The 20,035-nt window shown below is 34.3% G+C and overlaps 2 protein-coding genes and 2 long non-coding RNA genes across 4 annotated transcripts; 1 reads left to right on the top strand and 3 right to left on the bottom strand.

Annotated features, from left to right (window-relative positions):
• The first annotated feature begins 2,805 nt into the window (after positions 1–2,805).
• LOC124451571 lies at positions 2,806–3,540 on the top strand. Its single transcript, XR_006950536.1, has 2 exons — positions 2,806–2,967; positions 3,053–3,540. It is a non-coding gene; the product is annotated as an uncharacterized LOC124451571 (long non-coding RNA).
• A 3,650-nt stretch (positions 3,541–7,190) lies between these two features.
• Positions 7,191–9,522, bottom strand: LOC124451552. Its single transcript, XR_006950513.1, has 3 exons — positions 9,390–9,522; positions 9,198–9,319; positions 7,191–7,596 (listed from the first exon to the last, which is right to left on the bottom strand). It is a non-coding gene; the product is annotated as an uncharacterized LOC124451552 (long non-coding RNA).
• Positions 9,523–15,447: 5,925 nt separating this feature from the next.
• On the bottom strand, positions 15,448–16,938 carry LOC124451530 (52 kDa repressor of the inhibitor of the protein kinase-like). The gene is made up of 2 exons (XM_047002190.1): positions 16,906–16,938; positions 15,448–16,601 (listed from the first exon to the last, which is right to left on the bottom strand). Exon 2 carries the CDS (start codon positions 16,522–16,524, stop codon positions 15,493–15,495), a length of 1,032 nt encoding a protein of 343 aa, XP_046858146.1. The 5' UTR covers positions 16,525–16,601; positions 16,906–16,938; the 3' UTR covers positions 15,448–15,492.
• Positions 16,939–17,434: 496 nt separating this feature from the next.
• LOC124451304 lies at positions 17,435–18,492 on the bottom strand. Its single transcript, XM_047001925.1, has 2 exons — positions 18,037–18,492; positions 17,435–17,645 (listed from the first exon to the last, which is right to left on the bottom strand). The coding sequence occupies exons 1-2, from the start codon at positions 18,267–18,269 to the stop codon at positions 17,435–17,437; spliced, it is 444 nt and encodes a 147-aa protein (XP_046857881.1). The 5' UTR covers positions 18,270–18,492.
• Between the last annotated feature and the right edge of the window lie 1,543 nt (positions 18,493–20,035).

The following is a 20,035-nucleotide window of genomic DNA, read 5'->3' as shown; positions in this document are numbered from 1 at the left end:
TGTAAACAGTAATCTATCGAAATGGTGATTCATAATACCAGTAGCCCCTTTATTGGTTACGTCGATTACTTTGTGTATGGAATGGTACGAACATATTGAATGGACATTGCATAAAGGCATTTGTACGTGTGAACATTAATATTGAAATGATTGGACTATAATCTACGAAGATGGAAAACAAGTGAGTGGAAAAACATGATCCATGTCTTGTGGTTTGTAAGTTGAGTAGATAAGTATTAAAATTAATTTATAGCCAGGGGCGGATCTAGGATTTTTCAAACATCAGTCATAAAACGTCGAAGGCGCTCCGCACCTGGGGGGGTCTGAGGCATTCTCCCATGAGAAATTTTGAATTTCAGAGCCTTGAAAATGCCATTTTCAGCGTTTTAGAGCAATACAAAATGTATTTGTGGGCATCGTTTTTGCGTAAAAACAACACATTTTGCTTACGTTTTTTTCAAAAAAAAAAAAATGAAGTGAACAATACTTGAATGTTTTGCCAAATATTTAGGCTTATTATCATGCCAAATATATGGCTCATTAGCATGTCTAGGAACGTAAAATTTATTTTACAATAATGCTATTCAAAAACAGATATAGTCTTGAAAAATTTCTACCAAGTTGTCAGGCATAGACCCCCCTAGAGACCCCCATTCAAATCTCTATGCAATAAGTTTAGTTAAGTTAGAAATTTGGTACTACAAGTGACAGTTCATAGATATAGAAAAGCTCAGACTTCAAACCATGCAAGTTTATTGTAACCCTTTACCCATCTCCACATCAGTGCCAGCAAATTCACCTTTTGAGAAAAAACTCAAAATTTTTTTCTGCCAAAGGTTAAGCAAAAATTATCAGAGTGAAAATTTGCAGTTAAGGACAGCTTAATGCCATAAATGTTTATTAGGCATTTAACTAGACTATTATCTCCTGTAAGTATATGCAAGGTGTGCTATATAGCAATCACTAGTAGCATTGTATTTGCAAATACAAACAGAATGTAACCAACATGTCTTTAATTATATAATTACATGAATGTTAAAATTGGTTCATGTGCCATGCTTACTGGTTATGATAAATATCTTTTCATATGATCAAAGCTTGTTTAAATGTAAATCAGAAATAATTTAGCTTAGAAATTATAATGATCATCAGAAAAATTACCTAGTGATCATGAAAAATAAGTTGCTGTTTTACCAAATTTCAAGGTTTATCTGCATACATAGAAAGACATTTTTACTTTATAGAAAATGCTTTTCATACATCAATAGCCCTTTGGAATTTATGGCAAACAATCTGGTATGAGCCGTAGATTAACACACCTTTACATCTCTACATGAGGTGTTCAGTTAGAAAAGGGGACAATATGTGACATGGGACAACATTCCATGTATGTGAAATACTCAGGTTTAATACCATTCCAGTCAAATTGTCAAAATAAAAGCTTCATGGATCAGAAGACTCAAAATCACAGGTTATAGTAAACAGCTTCTCATGTAATCAATGTTAGTTTTCTCAAATCTTAAACAATATGTAGTATAACTGTCCAATGATTGAATGATCAATGATTATAAACTGAAAACCCCAAACATTTGTTTATGATAAAGTAAATAATAGTATGGCGCCTTATGGCTACAGATTTTTGTCCATTGAAATATATTTGCAGGAATGTAGGATTTCGCTGCCGTATAACGGCCACGATTCCCAAGCACTAAAGAAATCATAGCTAAAAGTCCTTCGTCAATAACAATTTTAGAAGCATAAATCTGCTTACCATACGCCATATTGACATAAATCGCATCACACACTCGCATAATTGACTTTGATATATTACATTCATGCATACACTTCAGTTGTCCTTTACTTACGATTTTGGATGTAAATTTCTGCTGATAAAACTCAAAACAATGTTGGCTTTCTTTTGAACATCAATGACTGAAATGTCGCTCGTGAGATCGTCTTTGCCAAGCATTTAAAATTTATCCATAAATTTCCACCCTCTTGAAAAAAATTCACATTTTGGACAGCAGCATTCATGTCAATATATGAATTTGTAAAAGATTTCCATAAATTCCATCTGATTGTAGTTTAGTTTCTATCATGCTTATAAAAATTACTATAAAACGATCAAACATTCAATTCAGACAGTGAGCTTGACTATGTTAGTTCAGTTGGCTATCAGTCGAAATTCGTCAAACCAATCACAATAAAGCAAAAATTCAAATGAACCAATTGTAAGATAGCAATTGGACTCCCTTATACGTCCGGCCACCCTTATTATCAGTCGAGACCATTCCAGACTGTCCACTGATCTGGCTATTGACCAATAAAATAAGCGTTTTTGACGTTCATAGACTCCTTTATCCGTCGAATAAGTCAAGCCACCCCCGCTTATCAGTCGGTTATTCCAGGTCAATTAAAATTCAACTGATCTGGTTACCAACGAGATATTCATTGCATTAGTCATTAGTTTTCAATAATAAATAAAGCTGGATTTTTATCACGAAGTAAATGCGATAATAAAGTAAGAATAATTAATGAATTTTTAATTAATATGAATGGGTAATTTTTGAATTTCAAACATTAGTCGCGCGACGGATTTGACATACTCTAGATCCGCCCCTGCTTATAGCTATGAGTAACTGCATGATATATTCAAAAAGTATCCTGATGGTCTATTTTTATATTTGAGCTATAACCATGAAAAACACCCATATAGTTAAAAAAAGTCAATAAAAGATGTCAATTGCTGTGAGAAAATAGCTGGCTTTCACTCGCTACTTTTTATTGTTTTTATTAAACGTTTAAACAAAATTGAAATTCTGCAGGTAGGCTTCATTGAATTTTTAAGGTGAAAATGTTACGATATTCACGTTACAGTATACACGTAAAAACTGCGCTGTGGAAAAAGTGAAAGAGACTTACTAAGACTCCTGGATAAGACGGACAAGGACAATGCTTGAAAATCAGGTATTAAAGTTTTGTTCTTTTTTAAAATATATAATTTCTGATTTTATTCATTTATATGCTGACATTTATAATGTGTTTTTTATAGAGTAGCTATGTCGGTAGGTGTAATATCTACACATTGAATGAACGATCAAGTTGGACAGAAGCACGAAGAAACAAGCTTCCTTATTGAAAGATTCCCACTTGTGACTTTCGTTATGCATACTATTAATCAGTATAACGCATTTTTAAATTCAACCGTTAAAAATTTCCGTAAAACTTAATTTTCACAATTGTCAAATTTTCGGACAAAACAAACGAGTGAAAGCCAGCTATTAATGAAAATCTAAATGAAGCAACATAGAAAATTTAATCGAATAAAATCTAGTAAACATCGAAAATAATTTGTATGCAAGTCACGACGTCATTTTGGTCATTTCATTTTTCATTGTTATTGTTTGGTGAATGATCATGTCGAACGTACTGAATGAATTTTTCATATGATTTATGTATGAGCTGCTATTAGTATTTATTTTTAGTCTATTCATTAAAATTTTTGTTAACATTCTTCACTCTTTCATTTTTTGTTCTCTACTAAAGTTTTCGTTTCTTTTGTTCAAACACAAAATATTTGCGGTGTCAATAAATAGGGAAGTCAGCCCACTTTTTTGTCGCCGCTTTTTTTGTCGACGCTTTTTTCGTCGCTTTGCAAATTGAAGATACGAACGACGTAGCTACGATCTGACTACGCTGCATGTTAAAGTAGATCATTGGGATTAATTGAAAACAACAAAAATATGATACATCTTAAAACAAAAAAATTTTGGGAAATTTTTCTAAATTTTGATCTTTTTATTTTTTGGAGGGTTTTTTACCGTATCCACCGGTTTTCCAGGGGGGATCTAGGATTTTTCGAACATCAGTCATAAAATATCGGATGCGCTCGGCACCTGGGGGGGTCTAAGGCATTCTCCCCTGAGAAATTTTGAATTTCAGAGCCTTAAGAAACGCCATTTTCAGCGTTTTAGAGCATTACAAAATGTATTTTGTGGGCATCGTTTTTGCGTAAAAACAACACATTTTGCTTACGTTGTTTTCAAAAAAAAAATGAAGTGAACAATACTTGAATGTTTTGCCAAATATTTAGGCTCATTATCATGCCAAATATATGGCTCATTAGCATGTCAAGGAACGTGAAATTTATTTTACAATAATGCTATTCAAAAACAGATATAGTCTTAAAAAATTTCTACCAAGTTGTCAGGCATAGACCCCCCTAGAGACCCCCATTCAAACCTCTATGTAATGAGTTAAGTTAGAAATTTGGTACTACAAGTGACAGTTCATAGATATAGAAAAGCTCAGACTTAAAACCATGCAAGTTTATTGTAACCCTTTACCCATCTCCACATCAGTGCCAGCAAATTCACCTTTTGAGAAAAAACTCAAAATTTTTTTCTGCCAAAGATTAAGCAAAAATTATCAGAGTGAAAATTTGCAGTTAAGGACAGCTTAATGCCATAAATGTTTATTAGGCATTTCACTTGACTATTATCTTCTGCAAGGTGTGCTATATAGCAATCACTAGCAGCATTGTATTATCAAATACAAACAGAATGTAACCAACATGTCTTTAATTATATAATTACATGAATGTTAAAATTGGTTCTTGCGTCATGCTTACTGGTTATGATAAATATCTTTTCATATGATCAAAGCTTGTTTAAATGTAAATCTGAAATAATTTTGTTTAGAAATTATAATGATCACACTGAAGTCCATATAGTATGCCGATACGTGTACCAGTGGGATAAAGCTCATTGTATGTTTTTTCATTTATGCATTTTTCTGCCTTTAGTTTTCTCAGCAACGTCCTTACTTGATTCTCGCGTTTCAGTGTAATTTTGATGGCATTATCATTTAGAAGTTCGAATTTCGATGTGTCCGCTAGAATTTCCATCATCTTTTTGTGGTAGTCGTTTTTATTCAGAATAACAACTCCGTTGCCTTTATCCGGTTTTAGGATGACGATGCTGTTGTCATTTCTCAGATCATTTAACGCGTTCAGTTCATTCTCTGTGTATAAGGCATTCGGTCGGCTGTAACTCCGAAAACCTGAGTAAGCTATGTCCTTTAGTTTTCAACCTCTGCTCCAGCTATTAACACTTTCATACCGAACTAGAAGTTGTTAGAAAATTGTTCACCTTAAACAACTTCCCTTCATACATATTTGACAATCATGTTCACCGCTTCCTCAACAATACATTTGAACCCAAAGATCTTATTCACACTGCTCCTAAGAAAATCATGTACTTCTGTCTCCCTTTCACTGGCCTACACTGTCTTCAGATTCGCACTCAAATCACTCGACTTTGCAATGCTGCCTTTCCTCATATCAACGTTCGCTTTGTTTTTCGTTCTTCCAGGCGTCTCTCCTCTTTCTTTCCTTTTAAGGACAGGGTTCCCAAACTCCTGAGATCTGGTGTTGTATACTCATTTAAGTGTCGATGCTGCTCTGCATCGTATGTGGGTCAAACCACGCGTCATTTACACACCAGAATATCAGAACACTTGGGAATCTCTCCCTTAACAGGAAAGCCTTCCTTATGTCCACCACCATCTGCAGTTCTTTCTCATATAAGAAATACATCTCACTCTGCCGATTTTAATGATTTCTCAATTCTCTCTTTCTCCTCCGACAATTATGACCTTATGATTCATGAAAGCCTTCTTATATCCAAACTTAAACCCTCTCTTAACACCCAAGGCAACTCAATCCCCTTCACCTTCTTTAATATACCGCCATTCTCACTTAATTCCGTCACCTAAGCTTCCTACTCCCTTCACATGTAATTTAACACCCCGTAATATATACTTGTATTTAAAACCTCGTGTATATAAATTAACTCAATTAATCTGAAGATGCCTTAAGTTAAAGACGAAACGTTATTAATAAATCCTTATCTATTTTATTACTGTGATGGCTTTTTTAAAAGTCTTATGTTGGGCTATTATGTTCATATTGAAAATTCGCTTTCCGCCTGGCAAATCTCTGGCCAACTATGATGAATTCTATAATCTCATGACATGTCATTGACACGGTATGATTGCATGACTAGTAGAAATGTAAAATTATTGTGAAAGACAAGCCCTTAGCAATTTAGTATTTCCACCAAAAATAGTTTTCAGTGAAAATTTTGATGATGGCATTTCTAAATTTTTGCGAAATCTTATATATGACGCAAATGTGAAGGTGTTAGCTAGTCACGTCACATGTATTATTAGCCAGAGACTTTGAACAGTGACTGTGGGGAGTGTGACAATCCCTATCTTTTGACGAAGATGTGAAAAATTTGATCAAGTGAAAAAGAGATTTATCCTATTGATAAGAGTTATCCACCTTGCGTACAGCTCGCCCTTGGTGGCTTGTGCAATCGATTACATTAATATATAAGATCGTATTTAAGTAAGAATTTATCATATGAAGCTCAGTTGATATAACTTGTGAATTTTGATTTGAGATCAATTAATCCTTTTATGTTATTGTACGTTAATCATCCATGATGAATTCTTGTGATGACGTTATAATCTCATGACATGGTATAAGATTATAGGACAGGAAGAAAGACATATACTGAAATAGAAAAAGCTCTTGTCATTTTCTGTTTCCAATACCTTAAATTTAGGACTTAGGAGTGTTAAAGTGTAAGAGCAACCTTTAGGATAATAGTTAAAACTCTTTTGCTTATTCTTTAAATAAACAATTCAAGAACTACATGAAAAAATTTGTAAATAGATTTACCAAACGGTGACAGATGTCAATTTGCGCATCAGTGCAAGCTTTGATTACATCCATTTGCAATTGACCTTGCGGTGTGCATAGATGAAATGTTTGATACAGTTTTAAAAATTTAAATTATTAATGGCTAAGGCGTACAAGTTAAGTAATGGAAGCTGTAGTTTATATGCAATAAATTAAGCGACCGTAGAACATGAACAATATGATGGATTTTAGTAGAGGTAATAACGTCAAGTTTTGAAACTATAACAAACGTTTAATTTATGCACGCAGCACGGTCAATTGAAAACGTGCAATGCACGAGATAGTTAGTAAATGTTTGTTTTAACGTCAGACGACAAAATAAGAAGTATATTTCTTGCCACAAAATTTATATACGCGCACTCCATATATATATACAGCTCAGTGTCATAAAGAAAAGTAAAAATCAATGGAAAAGATACCATTTAAAGAGGTACATAAATTGCTCAATAAATTTCATAAAACCAATAACATATTTTAAGATATATATTTCCTTAATTTTTTTGTTATATATGAAAATCTAAATAAATTAAAAAATATCCATTCCAACCAGTCAAGATATAGAAATTCGTAATCATGGAAAAGATTATACATTATTTTATTCACACATGTGTTGAATTCCATCGGATAGAACACGATTTGCCAAACCCAAAACACCCAGAACCAGAACGACAACAACTCCCGTCAAAACAACAAATTCCATTCAACCAAGGACAACAACGGTAATTTTCAAATTCGATCTCAAAACTATGAACTGGACAACACTTTGTACCATACGGACACCATTGTGGCACTCCATGAATTTTTCCACAAATTACACGATTTACATTCTAGAAGAAATTTGATTAATGATTTGAGTACATTATTTAAGTCATTTTTGATATAATGACATTTCTTACATTTATAAATATTTCTATTTAGAACTAAGAATACTCAAAAAGAACATTTTTACTCTTATTGATATTTCAATAATGAAAAACTGTGTGCTCGATAATAAAGTCTTCGTTTTTTCCAAATGTTTTGAGCACATTATTTAAGTCGTTTTACAATTATAATGCGTGGCATATTTTACATTTAAAATAATACACTTTGAGATATTCTCAACTTTGATTGGTAGATTGCTGTGCGTTTTTCGGTAATTACCAATTTACCATATGAAAATGTATAATTGCACTGTAAAGCTTTGAAAACATTCTTTAAAGGGAGGATTTAAAAATATCTCTCGTATGCATGTTTATGTGAACTTGCTCTAGAAATTACACCATTGCCTTTACTAATGATTTCTATTTCAAACTAAAAAATATTTTAGCTGTCTATATTTTTTCTTCTATTAACATAGTGATAATTAAAACTTGTTTCATTGACATTAAAACTTCTCTTTTCTTAAAATGTGTGTCCGAGAACATGGTTTAAAGGTTTGATTCCAACTTACAAGCTCTATATTAGTAACAAATATAACAATTTTCAAAATAACTAGTTACATTGGAGGCGTACGGAGGCTTCAATCTCTGGCTAGAGGTGTGTTGTACTTACCAAAAATGTTACGTATTTCAGTAGTATTTTATGTTGAAATTTAAAGTTTAACGACAATTGGTCAAGTAAAAAATCGTCATTCACTGCATTTTGAGTACATTTTTTAATAAAACAAGAAATAAATGAAAATGATCGATAGAAGGCTTTTTGTACAAAGTGAAAATAACAAGAAAACACCTTTTCAAATGTCTTTAATTTACCTGCCCTAAAAGCACCTACTTCTCAACCTTAGAGGGAGTGACACCCACCACAAAGTCCCCATCAGCAGTCCCACGATCGATATGCCTTTGAGCTCGTACTTTATTACACTGACTGGTTAACGTCTTGAGCATCTCTATTTTAGAATGACATGTTGTTTGTAGTTGAATATCAAACGTTTGGGCTCATCATTGTAAGAAAATCATTGTTGAAAAAAACAACTTTTGTATATGACGCTTTAGCGGAAACATTATTAGTAAATATCACAACCTTTACCGTTTTTGAACCGCCTGGGGCCCACAAAAGGTTTATCAGAACCCAAACGTTTGTCTACTTTTTATTAAATTTCTTATGACTTGTTTATGATTATCTGACAGAAAAAAATACGTAGCAAGTAAAATATAAAGGTTTAGCTTTCTGACGCTGATTATCAAAATGCGTTCACTTTTTATTTTAAGTTGTGTTTGTGTTAGGAAACCAGAATTATTAAGCCAGTGCAGTGAAGTCAGTGCAACAAAGCCAAAAAGCAGAAAATCAAATTCATAAATAATTTTTGTGATCGACTGAGAAAATTTCTCTTGCTCTATAGAATAATTTTGATTGCTTTCATGTGACTCACGTTGGTTAATTCATGGTTATGGACTTTGCCCCACTCCTTATTATTAAATGTTTATGTTTGATAAATATTAAGACGACCAACCTCTTTGTACGTCTTTTCCAATAATGATTTCGTCGGTCTTTCCTTCATTTGCTTGTATCGCTCCATTTTGACCAAATCAATAAAAACCAGTAAACACAACAATATGTAAGCTCTTTTCATAGCTAAAACAAAATGATCAAATGTATTTCTTTTTTTACATATTACATTTTGTATCAATAATGTTGAAATTACCTTTTCTTGTACTTCTTTTTTGTAACAAGTAAAAATACAACAAAATAAATTAGCAATAATTCTGTCTACTTTTTATATCGACCTACTTTGAAGCTTTGGTGACTTGTGCAATGAAGTGTTTATTGTGAGACCGCATTTAAAAAAGAATCGATCACATGAAAATCAAACGATATTCATGTGAATGTTGGTTTGAGATCAATTAATATTTTTATGTTGTTGTATCTTAGTCATCCATGATGATTTCTTGTGATGATGTTATAATCTCATGATATGGTATGATTACATGACTGGAACAATGTCATATGGTAAAGTAAAACTAGCTCTTATCCTTTTCTGTAGCTAATGCGATAATACCTGCAAATTTAGGAGTTTGGAAGTGTAAGAACAACCTTAGTTAAAGACATTAGTAAAAAGTCTTCTGGTTATTCAATAAATAAAGCACTTGGAAAAATACATATAAAGTTTTGTAAATAGGTTTACCACACTGTGTACATGCGACAGAAACGTTTGTCTTTTTCACATTATTGTTAATGAATAAAAGAAATAAAAGATGTTTTCGTGTTTGCATTGCCTTATGCAAACCTTGGAGAGGTTTGTGAGAACCGCGAGCACGTGCAACCCTTGACCTTTGGTCTCGGGCTTGCACTGATCATCTCTTATGTTCTCCCAAAGGTCTCCTCGGTTTGCATAATCCTGTGCAAACACAGTAAACATGTTTTATTTCTTAATTGAAACATTTAAAGTTTTTTTACAACGTGCAATGCACGAGATAGTTTGTAAATGTTTGTTTTGACGTCAAACTCAAACTAAGATTTTACGAATAATAATGTAGCACAGTTCTCATGCTTTGGATCAAAATTTTTAAAAAGAATTACATAATATATAATATAAATATATTTATTTTCTCAAGTGTTTTTTATCAGAAATCACCGGTAACTTATTTACTAAATGTATGGAATTAAAGTGCTTTTACATGCTTAAACTGCCAAATTTGTCGGTGTTAAAAATAAACCAGGAATTTTTTATTATAGCTGTGTGCCGTCGTTTTTTTATATATTCACGCTTCCATGAGCGTAACTAGAACGTTAATTTGGGGGGGGGGAATATATATTCATATGTTCAGCTCTGCCCTGCTGATTTCTTTTAATTGCGATGTTAATTTCAACAGAAGTCAGCAGGGCAGAGCTGAATATATGAATAATTACCCCCCGCCTCCAATTACGTTTTAGTTTTGGTCCTGACGCTATCAGTATGTTATTTGAGAACTTAAACGTCGTTGTTAAGGAATTTTCGTAAAAACGAGAAAATTGATTTTATTTTTATGCCGTACTACACAGGGGCGGATCTAGACTATGTCAAATCCGTCGCGCGACTGATGTTTGAAACTCAAAAATTACCTATTCATATTAGGTAAAAATACATTAATTATTCTTACTTTATTATCGCATTTACTTCGTGATAAAAATCCAGCTTTATTTATTATTGAAAACTAATGACTAATCAATGAATATCTCCTTGGTAACCAGATCAGTTGAATTTTTATTGACCTGGAATAACTGACTGATAAGCGGGGTGGCTTGACTGGTTCGACGGATAAAGGAGTCTATGAACGCCAAAAACGCTCATTTCATTGGTCAATAGCCAGATCAGTGGACGATCTGGAATAATCTCGACCGATAAGTGGGGTGGCCGGACCTATAAGGGAGTCCACTTGCCATCGTGTAATTGGTTCGTTTAAATTTTTGTCTTACTGTGATTGGTTTGACCTATTTCGACTGATAGCCAACTGAACTAACATAGTCAAGCTCACTGTCTGAATTGAATGTTTGATCGTTTCATAGTAATTTTTTAAAGCATGATAGAAACTAAACTACAATCAGATGGAATTTATGGAAATCTTTTACAAATTCATATATTGACATGAATGCTGCTTTCCAAACTGGGAATTTTTTCAAGAGGGTGAAAAATTTATGGATGAATTGTAAATGCTTGGCAAAGACGATCTCGCGAGCGACATTTCAGTCATTGATGTTCAAAAGCAAGCCAACATTGTTTTGAGTTTTATCAGCAGAAATTTACATCCAAAATCGTAAGTAAAGGACAACTGTAGTGTATGCATGAATGTGATATATCAAAGTCAATTTATGCGAGTGTGTGATGCGATTTATGTTAATATGACGTATGGTAAGCAGATAGATGCTTCTAAAATTGTTGTTGCCGAAGGAATTTTAGCTATGATTTCTTTAGTGCTTGGGGAATCGTGACCGTTATATGGCAGCGAAATCGTACATTCCTGCAAATATATTTCAATGGACAAAAAATCTGTAGCCATAAGGCGCCATACTATTATTTACTTTATCATAAACAAATGTTTGGGGCTTTTCAGTTTATGATCATTGATCATTCAATCATTAGACAGTTATACTACATATTGTTTAAGATTTGAGAAAACTAACATTGATTACATGAGAAGCTGTTTACTATAACCTGTGATTTTGAGTCTTCTGATCCATGAAGCTTTTTATTTTGACAATTTGACTGGAATGGTATTAAACCTTAGTATTTCACATACATGAAATGTTGTCCCATGTCACATATTGTCCCCTTTTCTAACTGAACACCTCATGTAGAGATGTAAAGGTGTGTTAATCTACGGCTCATACCAGATTGTTTGCCATAAATTCCAAAGGGCTATTGATGTATGAAAAGCATTTTCTATAAAGTAAAAATGTCTTCCTATGTATGCAGATAAACCTTGAAATTTGGCAAAACAGCAAAGTATTTTTCATGATCACTAGGTAATTTTTCTGATGATCATTATAATTTCCAAACTAAATTATTTCAGATTTACATTTAAACGAGCTTTGATCATATGAAAAGATTTTTATCATAACCAGTAAGCATGACAAATGAACCAATTTTAACATTCATGTAATTATATAATTAAAGACATGTTGGTTACATTCTGTTTGTATTTGATAATACAATGCTACTAGTGATTGCTATATAGCACACCTTGCAGAAGATAATAGTCAAGTGAAATGCCTAATAAACATTTATGGCATTAAGCTGTCGTTAACTGCAAATTTTCACTCTGATAATTTTTGCTTAATCTTTGGCAGAAAAAAATTTTGAGTTTTCTCAAAAGGTGAATTTGCCCCCCCAGGTGCGGAGCGCCTCCGACGTTTTATGACTGATGTTTGGAAAATCCTAGATCCGCCCCTGGTACTACAATACAACATATCTACATGCACTTTATCAATTAAATAAAGCAAACATGTTGCAATATTTAGACAAAAAATACATTTAATTGAGTAATTGTATATCATTTATGATTAAGTTGAAAACAGCAAAAACCATTCATTTTATTGTGAATTTGCATTCTGAAATGGATGACTAAAGTATATAACCTACGATGTTCACTTTTGATTTTATTTTAATATCTTGTGTTATGTTTACATACTACGAGGCTGTGGCTTAAAGCAAGATCAATCAATGGCTTAGTCATCCTACTAGTTATGGTATTGCATAATGTATTGTGAATTTCAGACAATTTTTCGTGTTTAAAAAATCACTTCTTTTAACACTCGCAGCGAGTGCACATAGAAAACGGACAAACCATGAGTCTGATTCTGATGGCCAGAATGAGTTGGGCTGTCAATTCTCAATTCTCATCGTCAAAATGTTGTCAAAGTAAAGACGACCACAACATTTGTTATTCAGAATTTTAAAGTTTTGGTTTTTCTCGACCCAATCTTCCACCATTCACAGTTGCTCCGCTTACTTCCTTATAGTCACGTGATTAAATGGAATGAAACATGGAAAGATGGCGGAATTCCAGTGGAATAGTAATTCATAGAGATGCCTTAGTAAGGTTTTATTTTCATTCCTTTTGAACTTTTTAAATCGTTCAGTCATGCAGAAGAACGTGAAAACGAAGAACGTGTTCCTATCTGGTGCTTTACAAAGAATTCTACTCGATAAAGAAACGAAAAAGTCTCATCATTCACAACTAAAGAAAGCTTGCGAAACGGCTTTGGGTATAAATCCATAAGTAATGATTGTAGTTATTGCTGATGTATTTAGATTCTATTTGCTCTATGTTTTTATGCATTTTCAACCAGTTTCTACATTTGCTATCAACAAAACATTAAGTGTAGTAATCTTTCATTCAGGATGTCAAAGAACGCTGTCGATAGTATCTTTAAAATTGCTCAATGTATGATTTGTACTTTTTTATACGTGGCAAACAGTTATTTTTTAGTGTCAATCGCTTGTTCATATTCTTCTTCTTGAGTTATATGTATATATGTTTATGGAGAAATGTATGTCAACGTGTGCAATGAATGTAATGTATTGCTGTGTTTAGGAACAGGCGCGGATCCAGCTCCTTAGCTGACCGATGCATTGCGAGCGCCGAAGGCGCGAGCTACCGCTATGGGGGTCTGGGGGCATGCTCCCCCAGAAAATTTTTGAATTTTCACTATCCGAGAAGCATTTTCCAGCGATTTGGGAAAGGTGACAGAAAAATCTTAAGCGTAAATTTTATCGAAAAAATAACATGAGCCGTCTTTTGTAAGATAAAGCATTGATAAAAGCAATGTTCAAAGGTGGTCTTCTTCCAACGGTAAATAGGATGAAAAGTTTAATAAAAGCAATGTTCAAAGATGGTCTTCTTCTAACGGCAGCAAAGATGACAACAATTATAAAAGCAATGTTGAAAGATCGTCTTCTTCCAACCACAGCAAAGATGAAATGTTTAAGAAAATCAATGTTTAAACGTGGTCTTCGTCCTCTCAATAACGGCTGAAAACAAGATAACTCTCAAAGAAAATGTAGGTTGTTTATCAGCATTAAGAATTTCTCATAGAGCTCATCGTCAAGCATCTGTTTCTTTATCCTCCAGGATATCAAGAAATTGCATCCTCGTTGGGTTTTGTCTAGCAAAGGTATTAATCACTTCTTCGACATCACACTTAATATCATCATTAATATGCATTTGGGCTAATCCATTTAACCTTTCGTTGATCATTGTGCTACGTAACCAAGTTTTCATTCGACGAAGGGCAGAAACGGATCTTTCACACTCACATGTAGTGACTGGAACAACAGCGAGTATCTTAAGCGCTGTAAATATATTTGGAAACGCAAGTTTGTTACAAGTTCGAAGCGTGTCGGCAATTGAATCGTACTTAACTTTCTCAAAGCCCCCTTTCCAATTTGTTTCCCACAATCCTAATTCAGCATGTATTTTCCGAAAGTGTGGCATATCCTCTTTATATGCAACAGCAAACTTCATAAACTCTTCCTTCCAATTAACGTCCTTGCAATTGAGAAAATACTAGGTATAATATAGAATCCACGATAAATATCGCACACCTCTGAAGAAAACCGAAATTCCATCTGTTCAATCAAGTGATCAAGAAGGGATGGTTAGTTTCATGCGGTAGTATTCACGTGCTGTATGTGCAGGATAGTTTTCACGAGTTGTCTGAACATTGCAAAGTCGAGGAATTTTTTCATCAACGTTTACTCTGTTTGCTAAATCCACTGCTTCTTCGTAGTATTGGTCATGAATTGTATCAGCCGAGCTGCGTAAAATTTTTAATTGTGACTTCAAAAGATTTATATGTTTAATTGATTCAGCGATATCGATCATCCTTTGCTGCAGTTGAACAGTCAACGACATTGTGTGATGCAGAACATTTGATGTAATCACAAGATTAACAATAAATTCGAAAGATTTTATGGAACGAAGATATCCCTCTGCGTCCCTACTTGAATTATCAAAATCTTTATTCATATTGAGCTTCATGTACTCTAAACTTTGACAAACAGGTACAAATGCTTCCACAAATCCATCAAGTGTACGTATCCGTTCAACCCAACGCGTTGTGGATGGAGCTCCTAGTTTTTTACGACATAACCCAGACTTTTCCATATTCTGCCTCAAGCACTGCATTCGTAGGGGGGATGGGCTGAAGAAACTGAAGATATTTTGAGCATGCCCCAACATGTTTTTGACAGTTTTCTCACCACATGCTTTAGCAACAACAAGGTTCAATCGATGACTAGCGCAATGGATATACAAAGCTTTTGGATTTTATTTTAAAATACGACCAGCAACTCCCTTTGATTTGCTTGACATTGCACTGGCACCATCATAGCACTGACCACGACAGTTGGAAAGTAGTAGCCCAACTTCGTTTAAAGTATCTTCGATATTCTTCGCTAGCGCTTCGCCAGTCATTCCTTCACACTCAACAAATTTAATAAATCGTTCATTAATTTCTTGCTTTGAGTCAACATACCTTACAACAATTGGCATCTGCTCGATACTGCTGCAGTCTGTTGCCTCATCACCAAGGACTGAGTAAATTGGGCATTCACTAGAATTGATTTCAGAAACAATCTTTTCTTTGATTTGTTCCCCGCAGATCTTTATCAGCTTGTTTTGAATTGTCTTCGAACGATAAGTTGCATTCTTACTTGCATTTTCAAAATGTTTTTCTAGTTTCGCGTCACCCGCGTCTACTCTAAAATTCAAAAAGGCTTGAAAGTTCCCAGGATTAGAAGATAGAAAATACTTTGAGTCGTCACGATGGCCTCGTAAGGGAAGATTCTGTCTGCCTGCCAGTATAATAGTTTTAATAATAGAGCCTAAAACGTCACGATTGTATTGAATGCAGGCACTTCTAAGATGATCGGCTTGTTCGTCGATGCCAATAGTTTTACCTTTCATCACACGTTGGAACTGCGACAAACGTAACTTGGAGTCACGGTGAATTAGGGAATATTTGTCATGCTGGTAAAATTTTGTTGCCGCACTCTGCCAGTTTCTTAAGGGTTCCTTAAATAATTTACTAAGCTTTGAACCATTATGTCCTGTTTGATGACCGAACAAAACGCAATAATAACAAAAGGCTCCATCAAATAATTTAGAGTAGCACAACCAGGACCAACGATCTAGCCAGCCAGCACAAAATTTTCTTGAAGATTTACCATTCTCAGAAAAAGGAAAATTGAAAAAAGGGGGAGGCTTCCAGTAATTTGTTATAAGTCTTAGCTTTGTGTTGTCATCTAGGGCCGCCACAGATACAAAATGTCCAATATCCAAGGGATCAACATCTGTCATATCAGTTTTTACAGATTTTGACAAGGGACAAGAAGCATTTGATACTTTTCCATCTTCAAAGTCGCATGAAAGAGGTCCTAAATAAAACATTACTAAGATGTAGGTATACGACTACATTCAAAATAATAAAGCCTGAATGCGTTAACATGCAAGGTCATATATCATAGGTCATTGTTTTTGGTGCATTTGAGTGAAAGCTTGTTGCCAATTTGACGATCTCATGTTTATAAAGGAAGGATTTATTCACATGTACAAAAAATATCCTCCATCCCACAACGAATACTTTATATTGCATGGTATGCTTTACTTATGTTCTTAGAAAAGCATGCTTACCTATAATTAAAATATATTTGCAAATGAACAATCACTAATTTAACCCACGTTTTAAGGAAGTCTTCAAGCAATCATAGCTGCTGCCATTTAAGTCTTCCCTTGGTGAGGATTTTGCAGGTGCTACCAAAGTTGTGTCTGTTGCTTGCCCACTTTTATTTTTCTGTAAGACATCAACTTTAAAGTGGTCAGTAATTTTTTTATTATTAACTCTTGAGTTATTAGTTTGATTAAATTCAATTAGTGGTACAAAATGATTGGGTTGAAATTCTATATCTAATTCTGAAGAGAATAAGCACCAGTAGTTGTCCACATTAAAATTAACTTAGCAGGCTGAACAAGTTGACTTGAAATATGTTGGTGTGCTTGCCGTGGAAGACTTTTACCATTTAGAAATTGTGAATATTTGGTCTCCTGGTCCAACTTTTCGGGATAAACTGAAATTATAGTCATTCCAGTGACAGAAGACAAACCAAATATACACATAAGTGAAGAATAAGTACCATTGCATGCATTATTTAGAGCTTCCTCTTTAACTACTATTACCTTTGTGCTTGGATTTTCCTATCATAGCCATTGCCTAAAGCCACATCTGATACTGATGCAGAAAAGCAGTATTTTCTGACTTAAAAAAATGCAACTTATCTTTTAAGTAAGGGTGGTTAGCATAATACTCCTGGTGATTGAATAGCTCAATGCTTGTCAAGTCTCTCAGCAAATGACATAGGTCTTCCTTGCCACAAAGTAATTTTGAGCAGGCTCTGTACAGACAATTACCATCACCTCTAGTTCTAAATATAGCAGAGTTAAGAAAATTCTCATTGTGTGGCTAAAAATTAGAAATCAGAAGAATTCAAAACTTAAATGTCTGACAGGGTTATTAAGAAAATGTTAGCTTCTACTGAAGTCATAAGTATATTGGAAGAAGGAATACAGTCATTACATTTTTAATGTAATCCATACAATACATAAACTAAAATGCAACTAAAATCGCACCTACCCCTGCATATTACAGTTTGTATTATATTACATATGAATACAAGTATAAGTGCTGCATAAGTAATATGACATCGTGTATATTTTATGATGATTGTTCGTCGTTATCTACGACTACACTCTGAGTCTGAAATGAGTACACTATTTACATTTAAAACATGCAAGCATAAAGGTAGATTTACTTACTTTAAAGCTCTTAGTTCTCCACTTTGCCAATGAACTGTCAAGTGCTTAGGTATTAACATTTCACTTGACATATCTCTCCCATTTTTACCCTTTGAAAAGGGATTCCAAGGAGAGGATTTTGAAATAAAAGTAGCAGCTCTCGTTTCATAGGTTCGACGCACTCCATTAATATCAAATGACTTCTCTTCTCGAAGCAGAGTACACAGATCTTGTTTGATATTCTCGACAGCCATGACTTCGATCGATGATTGCGAGTTATATCAAGTGATCAAATAACAATGCATTCAACTTTGAAGTTCAAAGTTGAATGCATCGGTGCCATGTGCCCACAATCACAAAATTATGGAAAATGCATCGCTCAGCGGCAAAATCTACCGTGACGTGAGGCCCTAAAACAATGGTTTTGCTGATGTCACAGTAGATTTCACGCGGAAAAGGACTCGGGACCGATGCATCGCAAATCTACTGTGACGTAGCGATGCCTCTTCCATCTACCGTGACCATTGAGTTCTATAATAACTGGAGCGGCTAAGTGGACTGGGAACTGTTGTAAAAAACATGGCGGCCAACGGACGTATTTCCGCTGAAATGATCGCTTTGCAGAAAAATAATATTCTCGACCTCCTCCGGATTGATGTTATTGATTTTCCCGCCTTCAGTTGAAAATTTCAAATGCAATTGCAAGCTGTATGATAAATAAACAATATTTTCAAGGCCAAAACAATATTTTTTTCAAAAATGCCTAATCGATGTTCGATTGTAGAATGTCGTAATATTGACAACGCGAAGGACATCGCTTTTCACAGGTGAGTTATTCGCTTATTTTGTTTGTTCCTGAAAGATTGAATCGGCATTTATACAATTGAAAGCCCCAAAATCTGTTAGGCCTTATGAAAAAACATTGTCTTAAATACTGCATACACTGATGTTTTCCTGTGTGTTTTTTAAAAAATTCAACAAATTTGTTTATTTATTTGTTGAATCAACGCATGAAACAATAAATTTACTAATCTATTTCAAATAGTTTTCCTGACGAAGAAAAAAACCCTGCACTTTTTTTGGAATGGGTAAATAGTATAAAGAAATGGTCGCCTCTCACAGTTCTAACTAAGTGGAGCAGAGTTTGCTCAGATCATTTTTCCGATAGCATGAAGAGAATATCAGGTAACAAAGTGTGTCTAGAAGATAGTGCTGTGCCCACATTATTTCAACAGGTGAAGGATGTTGAATGTACGAAGAGCACTGAAAAGGTGAGTCGTCATTTCTCTACTCATGATCACTCGTATTGTCTTAAGTCTCCCAGGAGAATGAAAAGACAATTGGAAGATGTTATAGACCGGGCAGAGTATTATAGAAAGAGGTTAAAAGTGTCTAATACGGAAAAAAGTAGACTGAAAAAGAAGGTAAATGATTTATTGTCAATCATTGATTGCCTTAAAGATGATAAAATGATCAGCTCTGATCAAGCTGAACTTCTTAATGCTTCACTATCTGGGGTTCCTGAAGATATTTTGAGTCGTTTAGTGGCAAACACTCAGGTAAAAAGGTGCTCAATACCCCCAGAATTGCAAGCTTTGCACTAACTTTGAAATTTTACTCGCCTAAGGCTTATGATTATGTTCGTGAGAAGTTTAATTTAGCCTTACCTCATCAAGAGTAATTCGATCTTGGTATAATTCCGTGGATGGTGACCCTGGTTTCACCAAGGATGCCTTGAATGCTTTGAAAGTGAAGGTTCAAGAATCAAAGAAAGATGGCAAGGAAGTCATATGTGCATTGATGCTGGATGAAATGTCAATTCGTAAACACGTAGAATGGGATGGTCAAAAAGTTTGTGGTTATGTTGACCTTGGTACTGGGATTGACGATGATTCACTCCCTGAAGCAACAGAAGTTTTGGTATACATGGCTGTTGCTCTAGATTCATCTTGGAAAGTACCAGTTGGTTACTTCTTGGTAGATGGCCTCACTGCAGAAGTAAAAGCAAATTTAACCAAGG

The sequence above is a fragment of the Xenia sp. Carnegie-2017 genome, unplaced genomic scaffold (assembly GCF_021976095.1).
Source record: "Xenia sp. Carnegie-2017 unplaced genomic scaffold, XeniaSp_v1 HiC_scaffold_24, whole genome shotgun sequence".
In the NCBI taxonomy this organism is placed as follows: domain Eukaryota; kingdom Metazoa; phylum Cnidaria; class Anthozoa; order Malacalcyonacea; family Xeniidae; genus Xenia; species Xenia sp. Carnegie-2017.
This window is presented reverse-complemented; position numbering and strand designations above follow the sequence as displayed.

Coding starts and splice junctions, on each gene's coding strand:
- LOC124451530 (XM_047002190.1), bottom strand. CDS start 16,524: ATGACAGATGTTGATCCCTTGGATATTGGACATTTTGTATCTGTGGCG.
- LOC124451304 (XM_047001925.1), bottom strand. CDS start 18,269: ATGGCTGTCGAGAATATCAAACAAGATCTGTGTACTCTGCTTCGAGAA. Junction 17,646..18,036: donor GGAGAACTAAGAGCTTTAAA/GTAAGTAAATCT, acceptor TGCTATATTTAG/AACTAGAGGTGATGGTAATT.